The sequence below is a fragment of the Streptopelia decaocto genome, assembly GCF_964273445.1.
Source record: "Streptopelia decaocto genome assembly, chromosome: 1".
Classification (NCBI taxonomy): Eukaryota; Metazoa; Chordata; class Aves; order Columbiformes; family Columbidae; genus Streptopelia; species Streptopelia decaocto.
The window spans coordinates 60,991,210-61,005,021 of record NC_138663.1 but is presented as its reverse complement, the minus strand read 5'-3'; the positions used below and the strand labels follow the sequence as shown (position 1 = coordinate 61,005,021).

At 39.8% G+C, this 13,812-nt stretch overlaps 1 protein-coding gene across 3 annotated transcripts in view; it reads left to right on the top strand.

Moving 5' to 3' along the window:
* The window catches only part of DGKI (diacylglycerol kinase iota), a gene marked incomplete at its 5' end in the record, with an annotated part of 215,395 nt that overhangs the window by 163,797 nt on the left and 37,786 nt on the right, over positions 1-13,812 (top strand). For all 3 annotated transcript variants that reach the window (XM_082064302.1, XM_082064301.1, XM_082064303.1), the window contains 3 exons: positions 928-968; positions 2,538-2,665; positions 3,244-3,369. In XM_082064302.1, the coding sequence (XP_081920428.1) occupies positions 928-968; positions 2,538-2,665; positions 3,244-3,369 (295 nt within the window). The remainder of the gene's footprint in view (positions 1-927; positions 969-2,537; positions 2,666-3,243; positions 3,370-13,812) is intronic.

Below are 13,812 nucleotides of genomic sequence, written 5' to 3'. Positions count from 1 at the left end.
GGCAATTTCTAATCAGTCTTCTCTGTCTCTCATGAGGGAATTGATTAAAAAAACCCAAAACAAAACAAAACAAAAAACTCAGAAAAAAAACAAAACAAAAAAAACCCCAAACCATATTGAGAATCTATTTGTTTTTTGGAGAAAGCTGGGTGGGTAGATGCCTTCAGTTTTTGTCTTTAGGAATTCGATATTTCCTTGCAGTGGCAAAACCTATAATGCTACAACAGTCTGCTCTTGTGTCAAAACTCCAGAATGAACAAATCTGATTTCACTGGGCAAACTAAATGCAAAGGAGAAACAAAATAAAATGCATCTGATGGAGCACATCATAGGTGATTAAATTATTCTGGGTTTAGTAATATAAATTACTTAGCAGTTACAAGATTCACATGAGGTGCTTTATTTAGTGAATCTCTCCTACTTTCATGTGTTTTTCATGAGTAGCATAAATTTTCTTTGAGCATATTGGTAATTCAGGGTGAATATCTGTGGCCATGCATTTGATTTACAAAGAGCTCCCAAGCATGTTATTGTTCTTTAGATTCAAAATTTGAATTAATCCTATTAGACCCATCAATTTCATTATATGCTTGCTGTACTCTCATTGGAACAATGCAGCTTTTTCTGTCATATGTTTTAATGTGATCAATTCTTCTATAAGCCTGGAATCCATTTTATACATTTTTAAGTATTTATTTCAAGTTAATAATTTCAGTGAATATTGTTTTATTAAGCCTCACCTTTAAATTCACCATTTAATAGGACAGGAATATGGACATAATGAATGAATCAGATTATGTTCTTGTGAAAACACTGTGACTTCACTGACACCGAGTGGTAGTGACATTAGCTCAGCCTGTTCTGTCCATACAGTTCTGTATAAGACCATTTTCTTCACTGCGGCTCTGTTGTTTCTCTGTCTTGCAGCAACTTCTGCTGATCGCTTTTACCGCATTGACAGATCTCAGGTAAATCTTTATTTGGTTGCCATTTCTATAGATTTTTTTTTAAAGCTCTGTCAAATGCAGCTTAAAATGAATTGTCTGCCATTCCTCCTGTGTGTTCTAAAATGTCTAATGAAAAGTAGCGAAAAATCCTGGGCCATTTTTTAGTTAATGTAATTCACATCATTTCACTGAAGTTTCATATCTGCTGACCATCTGCCCTTCTGTTTACTACCAATCTGATATACAGATCAGAATTTTCTACATTTGTCATCCTTATCAAGTCTTACTGAGGGCATCTGTGTGGCACCAGAGTATTTATCTTTTCAGAGATGCTTTTAGTCACCAGAAGTCTTGATCCTGTGTGTGTGTGACATGGAATAGCTATGGAAATCAAGGTGATTTACAAGTTGAGAATTACAAACAGACCTGTATCAAATATTCCCAAGGAACTCTAACCCAGCATGTAGCTTTGTTGGATTCAAACCTGTAGTATAGATTTAACAATCAAAATATATTTTCTAAAAGACACATTGAAAATTTTAGAGAGCTTTTGGTGTTTCTCATTTGTAGCCAGAACAGGCTAATCAGTGGCTCAAGCATTAAGTGCAAACTGTTGATTTCACACAGTGGTCATTTGTATCTGGTCCCCCTGAGAACTGTGTTGGCTGTTTCTGAACACTTGAACACGTGACTGTTTCCCAGCAAAAGCATCTGGTGGTTTAGTTCAAACAGAAGGAGCTATGGCTTTAGTTCAAATGTCCAAGGTGCAGTGTCTGCATGTAGCCACCATGCAACTTTTTTTGCACAGTCATATAAATGATTTGACGAAGTTGTCCTTCAACATTTGGAAAGCAAGGGTGAAGAAGATGCTGCTACAGGTTAAACTAGACAATGTGACTTTGGCCTTTTCTGCATTTCTCTAATATTTGACTCTATACAAATGGTCATCTTTCCCTCCTGCTCATTTGCCCTGTGTTTTTGTGGGGAAATGGTCAACACTGCGTGATGGTGCCAGCTCACAAATGGTGGGAAGTTTTCCTGTCTACTTGTGTAGACAGGCCTACTCACACTTGGTGGTTTTTGAAGGATGAGCCCTCAGTGTCAATAACAGAAAAGAAGGACTGAGAAAGAGACCTTTGGTAACAGAGATGTGAAACCAGACTGTACAAGCAGTAGAGGTGTGGGAGAGTACCCCCAAACAATGAAAATTTCTGTCAGCCATCATCAGAGGGCAGACCTTAGGTGTTGGTCCTCATTTTGAAATGCATACCTCAACATTTTGGGTAGATCTTTAGTTTTTAGCTCAATGACATAGAGTCACTGAGTAGAAGCCTTTTAAGTGTTGCTGTAAGTGTGAAGCTTGCTGTTTGGGAATCTTGTTTTGCTTGAAAACAATGAAGTATTTATCAATGGCTTCAGTGGAATTTGTTTTAGTGTGTGTTTATGTGTGTGCACTTAAATACACAGGCGGAGTCCCAGGAATGCTCTTCAGAGACCCTGATGTGCAGCCAGCTTTCCTATATTCAGCTGGGTGCTCTGAGACCAGTGATGCTACAGGTTCATTATTTGTTCCTTTTATTGCTCCAACAGGAACATTTGCACTTTGTGACAGAAATTTCGCAGGACGAGATTTTTATTCTGGACCCAGAGCTGGTAATGTCACAGCAGGTGGGGACACCACCGGGAATGCCTGATCTGGTAGTGGAGCAGGCCTCTGGGTAAGTGGTGCTGTGATCTGGCTTTCAGCACCCATATTAGAGTTGGGCATCTATTTGTTGGTCCCCTTTTCTGAAGGACTGGGAGATGTGGGAGAGCAGATCTTACATGGAGAGGTGGGGACAGGATCAGATACAGCCATGGTAATGACACAAGGACAGTGGAATAACATCTATTCCATTAGGAATCCTGGAGCATGTAGCAGGACTAATGGGCTTTGGCACCTTCCAACATCCTCACAGCCCCTGACTGTATTGGCCCCATTACAAATATATATCAGTCGAATTACAAACCCTATCGCTGCCTGATCAGGGCTCTGACACCACTGTGTAAGGCCCTAAAGCCCTTTGTGCCTCAGAATAATGGTGAAGTGTCTCTGTTTCTTCTCATCCTATGGGCAGACCAGGAATGCTTCTAGTCATCTTCAGGAACAGTCTTGTACTCATAGTGAATTGAGCTATTTTAGCTTGCTACAGACTGAAAAATGCCGGGAACCAGTAGGCATAAGACAGCTTCAAATGGAGCACGCAACGTAATTTCTCTGGGGTGAATGCCTTTCTATTGCTTCTTTCTTCCCTAGAATATCAGATCGGTGGAACCCTGCAGTTCGAAAGAGGATGCTGAGTGACAGTGGCCTCGGCAAGATTTCCCCACACTACGAGGTACCTGACAAACAAAAGGACGCCAGCCAGACACACATGCTGCAGTAAGAGCCCTCTGCATTTCTCTGCTTGATGATGCACTGTCACCATCACCACAGACAACTTGTAGTGGCTCCTTTAAGCTTAGTGAACTGTTCTGACATGCTGAAATTACAGAAGTCCTTTTCCTTCTTCTCTTTTGCTCATCCCTTCTGTTTCTTCCTCTTTCTCTATTATTATATGTTTTGTTTTGTTTTGTTTTTGTTTTGTTTTTTGCTTTGTGGCACCCTGCACTCTTGATAAACTTAGATCCCATTTCCAAAAGTAAAGTAAATACATTATTTTGGATGCCTGAAGTTCCAGCTAAGAGACCCTTCATGGCAAATGGTTATGAGAAAGACCAAAAGACTCATCCTTAAGGTATCTCTGATGCAATGTGACAAAGCAGAAACCTACTACCTGCTTACTTTCAAAGATGTAGTCAATAGTTTTTGTATCATCTTGAGCCAGAGATACTGTTGTCACTGTAGTATGACTAAGCAGTGTTTCTTTCACTTATAGTTCCCCCAAGTAAGAGATTTCCACCACAGCAATCCTGTTTCCCATGTTCAGATATGTGTGAGAACATCTCTTCTTCCTCTTGCCTATTTTAGAAGTGGTTCTCAGCTTTTTGATCCTTTCACTTTAGATTTTCAAAACCATCAGTAGAACCATAATCTCTACCAAAGTTTAGATGAGAAGCACCTGCCTGAACTCTGTTGCTGGCTTTGAAAAATTCTAGTGTTTTGGGGACGTTTTTCCCCCCAAGTACATAATGTATAATTTTATACATCACTTCTTCTTAATGTTTCTAGTTCTGATGTATCTGGATCCCTATGGATGGGTTTTGAAACTTAGTATAGAAAAACTAGAAATAACAACCATGTGGTCCTTGTTTCAGTTTGTCTTTCTGTCTTGGATGTGTGTGGAAGGCGTCTGTAAGGTGCCTGCCAGGCACTGCTCCAGGGCAGATACAAAGTGGATGGGAAGCTGCATAGCTGTGTGGCTACAAACTAGAAATTTCCCAGCAAACTGGAAACTCTTGACAGGAGAAGGAGATGCCATGGTAAGAAAGGGTGATCTTGGTAGCGTTGCCAGGAGATATTTTCCTGTTTTTCTCCTGTTACCGGAGGGACTCTGTATCAGTTCTTGTTTTTATGCTCTTTGCAGTGTGAAGGATGGTGAAATCGGGTTCAGTTTTACACAGACTGGAATGGCAGGCCCAAAATTTGAAGCTGGCAAAGCTGGGAGAAAAATGATGCTGAGGCATCGTGGCAGCGTGGAGAGATGGTTACAACATGTGGATTAACTTCTAATTGATAAGAGAAAAGATTTTGTTTACACCAGCATAACTGCAAATATTTGCTTAGCCAAAACACTTCTTTTGGTAGATTTATTAATTACCAGCAAAGTCAGTAGCACTGCCCAGACTAAAGTGTACCCTGTGACTGTCTAGTATAAGGAATTGTTTTCGTTATAGCTTCTCTAAACTGTAATTGTTTTGGTTGAAATATTTCATGGTAAGAGTCAATCTTTGATTCTTTTTTCTTATAGTTAAAAGAGTCAGTTGTTTCCAAAGACAAGATTTGTGGGAAATGTATTGCTTTAAATACCTTATTTTAAATATATAAATCCAACAGTTATTCCCCGAAACATTTTAGTGCTGAGATTCATTGGAATGAAGTTTTGGACATTTGACATTAAATAAAGTGTCACCATCATACCAGAGGGATGCCCTTTGCTGTCTTGAGCAAAATACTACTGTTTGCCCTTCTGATGAGGTTGTTCATGCACTTTGGAGACACCTTAGACTTAAGAGTGTTGCTTTAAGGAGTTTCTGTCTGCACATGCTGACAGAGGAGATTTGCCACTCTGTGGTTAATCCCGGTTGCAAGTCTGCCCACTGGCTTGAGGGAAGGTGGCTGTGCTGCTCACCAACTGGTCTCCAGTAACAAGGAGAAAAGGGGAGCCGCAGTCGTGGTCAAATGGAGATGGGTCAGGAAAAGGTGTATGGAGAAGCAGGGAAAAGAAGTTGCAAGAGCCAGAGGAGCAGAAGCAAAAAGGGAGTCATGTGCAGGACCTTGGGGAGCAGGGTTAGGGAATAGGAGCTGGCAGTTAGGAGCATGGGGGACATACAGATGTCTGGGAAATCAGAATGGGAATAACAAAAAGGAGGAGGACATGGAATGCAGATAGGTAAAAGGTGAGCGGTTGAATGCTGCACTGGAGGACTGGCTTCTCCCCTCGATTTCCCTGAGAGAATTTCTGAATGAAACAGATTTACACCAAACTTTGCACAAATGGCCAGTAACAATGGGCTCCTCAGTCTATGCATGTCCACTGTGAAGTAGGCTGGGTTTCTGAGAGGCCATTACAAGTAGACTTTGAAAGAGAGTGAAGGGCTGGAAACTGAGAAATAGGCTTTCTGTGTGCCTCAGGTTTTATTACTAAAATTAATGGAAAGTTAGTGCCTTCCTTCCTTCTGACTCTCGTTTTCCCAGCTGCAGAATACAGATAATATTGCAGCCTCACCTTTGAGGAACACAGTGAGGGTAAATTTAATGGTCGTAAGAAACTTTGATACTGTGGGGAGACTATCTCAGAGATGCTTAGGAGAAAATAATTTTACATTCTGTGCACCATTTTTGTAGTGTGGAATAAAAAAATCCTGAGGCTGTGCACTGCATATACAAAATACAAAAGGATATCAAGCAGGTCTCTACTTAAACACTGAGGCAAGAATCCAGTAGAAAAAATAGCAGGTGGCAATGTGATTAAAGTTGTTTAAAAATCCTTCAGTGCAACAGTGCTGGAATATCATGCTTAGATGACATGAGCTCTGGTGTTTACAAGCTTCTGGTTCTTGACTTTGCAACCTAAAAAATCTTTCTAAGCTGGCACTTTAAAAAAAAACCTTAGAAAATACTGTGATATTTTGGCATCTGAAGTATCTCACAGGTTCTTTATAGAGGCTTGTCCCTTTAGAAATTATTTTTCAGATAAAACCTGTGGAAAAGATTTTAGCAAAGCCCCAAAAAAGGAATATGGGAGAGCATGTTGCTCCTGTGTATGGAGTGTTTTACATCTAGTCTGAAATACTGTGCAGCACTTCCAGCTCAAAGTGCAGTATCCTATAGCCTGTCACTAGGGCAAGTAACAGGGGACCTGCTGTGATTGGAAGTGTCATCAGTTGACCCATTGGGGCTGTTTTCTCAATGGTCATTTTTCTCTCAAACAGGGCTTGGGAGTGACTCTCCTCAGATTAGACCACAACTGGTCATAGTATGGCTGCAGGCTGCTTAGAATGTCTCTGGCTTTGTTATATGTACATAACTATATGCATATACATATATAAATAACCTTATCAAGATGAAGTAGTTGTTTCTCAGAAGTGAGGAGTGTAGCTAAAAAGACAAAATATGCAAATAGAGAGATCTCTTAAGTTACTTCAATCAATGAAAGTAGAGAAGAGAATATGTGATCTAAAAATAATTATGATGTTTGGTGTTGCTTTTGATAATAACCTGTTGGGGTAAAGAGTAATTTGAATGTAAAGATTTTGATGTAGGGGATTTTCTCAGAAAAAATTATTTATGCTTTTGCTTTTAATTAAGTGACCTTCACGTTTGTTAATTTTCAGGTGACACTTGATTGATGGTATTTCATGTTTTGTTCTATCTCTGATGGCTCTTTATGTGACCAATGTGTCGAGTGGGCAGGATATGGAACAGCATCTTAATGTAGTAACAGGGAGCTGGGACAGATTGTAGCCTGATAGAAACATCAAATCAGTGTGAATAGTGCATACAAAAAACAGCAAGAAGAAAATTACTTGGACTTGATCTTGAAAAAAACACTAAGTATTCTGGGCTGACTCCACTGAAACATGTAATTGGACTCTTCATTTGAACATGTGTGGGTTCATCATTCTGATTTATCTTGTCATCAAATGGTGTAGTGAGATGGGGATGACCACTCCTTCATAGCCTGCTGTAAGCATACGTTATTTACCATGTACAGGTAATTCTCTTCCTAGTTATGTGTTTGTCATCCTATCATGTGATGAGACCTGAAAAAGTGAATAAAATAAAAACGACAACAGTACACAAAAATGAAAAGGTGACTATACCTTGGTGGAATTTTAATCTGCATCTTTCCATTGAAGTCATTATTTTTCCCATTGTTTGGAGCAGTAACAACCACTCTTCTAGCATCTGTCCAGCTGTGATTGTAATGTGTATCCAGAGCTGCTAGACGCATTCTCTGAACTGAGTGCGTGGCTCATGAAGGGTGGATGAAGGTGGGCCAAAATGCCATCTGTTCCTGTCAGGGACAGGAAGAAAAAATGCCTGTAGGGGCTGGAAGGTAGCTGCAGCCCTTTACACTAAATAGACATTAATTAGCTAGTAATGCCACCCAGGCACTGCTTTATGAGGCAATAATAACCTAGGTCCTGAGAGGCAAGATGAAAAAGACCGAATGCCAAGTATTTTGACTCAGCTACAAGAATCAGATCATTGCCCAGGAAATTAGTGTGACAGTACAGATGTTACAAGGTGTTTCAAGGTGTGTGTGTTTGTTTGTTTAATTTTATATATAGATTTTTTTTTTTTTTTTAAGAGAAATCTTTGTATGGTTCAAGGTGGAAGAGCAGCAAGGATGCAAATTTGCATCTAGAAAGGAGAAGGAATGCTCATTTAGTAAAAATTTATAAAGTATAAAGAGGTGACTCTTAGCATTTGAACATGCTAGACAGGAGGTGCCTAGTAATAACAAACCTTTACAATTTCAAAGGTTGGTGAAGGCTTGAAAAATTCAAGTGTTTCCCCAAAATTCCTGCACTGGAAAACTCAGCAGCACCTCTTAAACAGGTAGACTCAACTGCCTTGGTGTGATTTGATAGAAAAATCTGAATTAGTTTTCCGATTCAGATTTAGTTCAAACTGCTTTTATTAGATTAAGCCACAAGGGTGAAGTGTGTATATTTTAACCAGCTATTTGTACATCTGTACAAACTACTTTCCATTGTTTAAAATCCTAGATTAGGCTCCATGAGTAGTGACTGCTTTCAAACAAATCTTATTTGAGTGAAGGCATAAATCACCATCTCACTTTCACTGTACAATCCTGTGTAGGCCTTAGAATTAGAGCACAACAGAATTCATTGTCTATTTATGACTGACCTTCCTTCTCCTGTCTTCTGTCTTCGCCCTCCTTTTTCTCCCCCTTCTCCGTACTTTAACCAATAGCTTGTAAGGCACCACTCTTACTGTTAAAGTAGAGCTTGAGAAGGGTTTGCCTAAAGCAGCTCTCCACCTCTTGCTAAGAAAATGAAATTAAAAAGAAGGAGAACTAGGGAAAAGAAAGCTAAGGACTCAAAGAAGAGGAAAAGTGATGTAAAAAGAACTGAGAATGGTTCAGGGAAAGGTAAATGTGGGTTAAATAGGGAAAGTACTTTGAAGGAGGAAAAAAATAACAAACAAAAAAACCCCAAACGACAACAACAACAAATCAAAACAAAGCAGAAAATGGATAAGAAATTGTTTAGAGGGAAAGCGAGTACCCTGAGTGAAACTGAGTGGGAAAAAGTGATGCATCTCCGTGTGGGGTTGGGTCCTGTATTTTGAAAGCTCTCACTATTATCAGTGTGATGCAGTCACAGTACTTAAAATCTTGTGTACATTCTACATGGAAGCTACAATTTATCTACCATTAGGAAATCTCTTCTTCAGTTGCTGCTGTAAATCTTCCCCTCCTATCTCTCTCCCCAACTCCCTCCCCGGATCCCCATTTCTGGAGACTTTCTTGACAGAGAATGCACCTGTTGATTTTTTCATACTCTAGTGCACAGATGTGGTACATAATGAATTTCATGTACTTTATGCTCCTGGTATGAATATTTATTATCTCCATATACTTCAAGGTTTTAACTGCTTTCATTGCTTTTTGAGATTTTCAGGGGGAAAAAGGAATAATTATTGGTTTCCTTTGGAATTCTCCCTTTAAGATAGGTGCTTGCAGTTCTGAAAATATATATTTCTGCCCTTTCTCATTCCCTTAAAAACTTACAATGTAGCAATGAAAATCTAGCATAATTTTGGTATTGCTTAAATAATTTGTCTTAAAGCTTCATTTCTTGCCATACAGAAAAAAAAAAAAAATCAGCCTGACAAACAATAGCAAGGCTCTTAAAAGGATGGAATTTGGCTGACAAAAAAAAGTGTTTTCCCTGTGAGATCCTTATATGTTTTTAAAATCAAACCCTTCCAGAAATAGTTTGAATCTCTTATTTTCTCTGTCTATTCAGTTCAGTACAGAGATACTCAAAAACAGGATAGTTATCTTTATTTTGTGGTACAATCACTGAATATAAGAACAATTTGGAGACTCTAGCATTGCAGACAGAAATACTTCCCAGTGAAAGTCATACTCTTTTCAGATTGACAGCAAAGAAAAAAAAAATCTGTGCTGCCTGTGGGATTTCAAAAGTTTCTTCAAAGATAGGTGCTGCAAATACCAGCTGTTACTATCTGGGAGCTTATGAAAGCGTCCAGCTCTTACAATTCTTCTAGAAGTTTTCTTTTCCTTCTGGAGCTCTTTATACAGCAACCTCAAGTCCAGTTTTAAGTACAGGATATATATGAATTTGTTAAGTGTTTTGTCATGAAAGTGGAAATAAGATTTCTACCTGGACAAATATTAATTCACAATTTGGTTTTGAGCATCTCCCACATCATCAGTCAATCTATGTCCACTTTCCCCAAGCAATGTTTCTAGCTCTAGTGATGTTCATCCCTCTCATAGACAAGAGAAGGGACTCCTAGACATGTCTGATGAGTAGACACACCTTGACTCAACTGCAGAAAAAAAGGAACACAGTTTAGAATGGAAAACAATGCTAAAATCACAAAGGATGGAGAGGAATGTTGACACCAAAAGACTTTTTCAAAGACTGGCCTGCATGAGGTATATTTTTGATATAACCTGAGTTGTATGATGTACAGACTGTATATGTGGGATAAACATGAGAGCAGCTATTCTCAACTCAGGAGTCAGAGGCTTTGCATTACCTCAGTCATGTTGGTACCATCTTGGGGACAGTTCTGAACATGGGAAGATCCTGGCATTTTGCTCTGATGTCTGAAAACGTGGAAACAGAACTAGGGAAAGTGTTACCACTTACAGTCCCTGCTATGACAGGGGATGAACCATGGCTCACCAAACTTGAGGAAACTTTTCAAACAGTGAGAATCAGATGGTTCTGGAAACTGTTTAACATGAACTTTCAGCACCTTCTTGTATCATCTTTAAGTGACTGAATTAATGCAAAACCTTCTTTAATCACCTCTTCCCTGTTAATTAGTAGGACTTTTATGTCACTGCTGCCAAAGGCTGGCCTTATCTGCAGAGAACAGGTGTAGAAAAATCATGTTTTTTACTTATTACAATTTCTGCAACAGTCATTAGTATTTGTTACTTACACATCATTCTTGCAGCCCCTTTTCCTGTAATACTGAGCTTTAAGACACCATCTTTTGCTTCCGCTCTTGTTAACTGTAATTGGGAAAGGAAGAAATTAGAATTTGTTTTAGAATTGCACGTGTATGGCCTAAGTTGTTTATGTGAGGGCAATGCAAATAATGTTTGTTTTCTTATAGAATTAAGTGTCCAGCCTTTGTTGTTGAGATGTTTAAAAACAGTAGGCATATGTGATGAGGTGGGTTTATGTTTCTGCCCCTTCAATATGTGGTGGAAATAGAGTACATCCTGTACCGTATCCTGTAGAATATTGTGTTGTGGTTTTTGGTGGTTTTGTTTTTCTCATCAGTACTTATTACAAAATAGTTTTATTATTCAGAATGTATCTCCCCAGAGTGGACTGGGTGGGATTTCAGCTTCCTCTTTTCCCACCCACCTGCCCCTGAGCCCTCAGAATGAGGCCTCTTAATGTTTTTTGTAGCATCTCAATACCTGATGCACAACTGACGAATTATTTTGGCAGACTGTGACATGCAAAACACTCCCATGTTTCTTTAGAGAGACTTCTTAACTGGTATCCAGCTTTCTAAAAGGGAAATATGAGCAGTCCAGCCCTCCCTTTCTTCTAGGGGGGCTGGGGGGACGTATTTCAAACAAAAGAATAAACACATGCTTGACAAAGGGAGTGACCTACCCAGATGTTGAAAAATTAAAACTACCTACTAGCTTGAAAATGTTTTCTGAATAGTTCCAGTAGATAAGGGAATGAAAAAGAGTTTTCCAAGTGGAATGTATGATTTTGTTGGAGTGTGTTTAAAGGACGAAATTGATGTTGACAAAGTACAGATAGCTGGATGCCTTGGTGTTCTTTAAATTGTTTACCATAACAGCTATAAATCTGCTTTCCACTCTATGGCTGATAGCCAAGGCAGAAATAATAGAGTATGTTCTTTTTTCTCTTTTCTTATTACTACACTTTCCACCCCCCCGCCTCCCGGCTTTGCTTCCATCCTTGCTAGCTTACTTTAGCCCTTCGACTGAGAAACAGAATCTGCACTGAGAAGTAAAGCAGTTCTGCAGCAAAGAAGGCAGGTGAACGTATCAAGACAGTCACTTCTTGTACCCGTCTTTTCTGTTTGGCTGGGTAAAAGAAAATGACATTTGATAATTCGATCTTTAGGGCCTGCTGCTTTCCTGCAAGCATCAGGCATGTGATAACTGCATCTGGCAAGAGAAGGGCAGAGGAGAGAGTGGAGCTGACGATGCCACTGTAGAATGTGAATATTCCTCTCTCCAGCTCTATGGAGTGGAAATAGTAGACCCATGGCTCCGAGTGACATTAAGGGCACTGGAGAAAGGGCTGACTGGGTTTATTAGTATGATATAGAATGATTTACAGACTGTATTCTTCTGTGCTTGCTTTAAGCACCGTTGTAAATACAGGGTGAACATTCCTTTCAGCATGGCAGGCTTCTAATCCAATAAAAGTTGGAAAATAAGTGAAGCTTGTAGTTTTAGGTAGTATGTATGTCTGTGTTTGTGTGTACTTGTTACTTATTTATAAGAGTTGAAGTAAGCCAAAAAATATCCCAAAACATCTTGGTCCTAGTTTTCTGAGCAGGAATAGCAAGCCTGTGTCCATGTGCTCTATCCCTGCCATAAGGAGCTGCCATCTGCTTGGAGAAGAAACTGGTTCTTAATGTGCTCTCAGTCAGTACCAAGCTGTCCTATCAAAACCAAAACTACTAAGCTTCAGGGCATGGCTAAGAAACACAGTCCTGTACATATGTAACACACACATTGGAATACATAGCATGTCTGAGCTTTCACACTAAGACATCTCATAATAGGCATTCAGACTGTATTTGTTCACATTCCTACATTCTGGTTTAACAGGCTTGCAAAGTGAACAGAAATGTAGTTTGGTAAAATAACTGCTCTAGACTATCACACAAAAGTATGACTTTTCCTGAGTTGACAGTGTTTAACTCCAAAAAGTCAAACCTTTGCTGACTTTCTCTAATTCTTCAGATATCTTTATGTTTGGGTTTCAGCTGTGGCTGGAAAATGAAAAGTGCCAAAATACTATGCAACAAAAAGCTAGAGACAAGGTATAGTCATGTTACAGTAGTTCATCTTTGGGGGTTTGCAATTTAGTATTTTAGACACAAAAAGTTCAGAGCGTTTGGATGAGGCCATGAGCAATATTTTCACATGAAGCTTCACTTGGCTCTTGAACAAAAAGTGAGGTTTTTCACTAGGGCTTCTTGAAAAATATATTGGTGAGCTGTTTTTACTTGGTGGAGGTGTGCATGAAAGAGGTTTACTTCTTCTGGAAAATGTTGCTTGAAACAGAATGTACCTGTGAACATGGGGTGGGTTTAGTATGCTTGGGTTGGGGAGAGATTCTCTGGTTCACTTGGAAACTGCTGAAGGACAGGGAGCACATTCCCCAGACTATGTGTCCCAGAATGGCAGCTCTGCAGGGAGCTGCCCTTGTCTTTCCATTTCTTGGGGTGCCTGTCCTAGTGCCCTGGCTTGCAGACTTATATCTCAGGGTGTAGAAGATGCTGTCTCTTCTTAAAATACCTGTCAAAGGATTTCTCAGGTGAGAGGAGAAGCTTTTGAAAGCTTAAAAGCATTGAAATGGGGAGGGAAAAAAGTTGTTCCTGCTTGCTTGCTGCTCTTCTGTGCTGGGAAAGGAGCACTCAGACCCACAGCTTTGCCTCCGTATCTAAGACTGAGTGAGCACTTAGCAGTTCTGGCACAGAGGTGTGTGCATGGGAGGGAAATACATGAGGAATGGGGCTGTAACACAGAGCCATGCTGGGGTTTCTGGTAGTGTTGGTGCCCAGGGGCAAGCAGGGACAGATGGACCTGGCTAAATTATGCCAGGAGCTGAAATGGGAGAGCCAGAACTGGCTTGGAGCCAGTGTAACCCTGACTCCTAGCTTCTTGTTTCTGTGCCAGGCGTCTAAAAGTGCAGCACA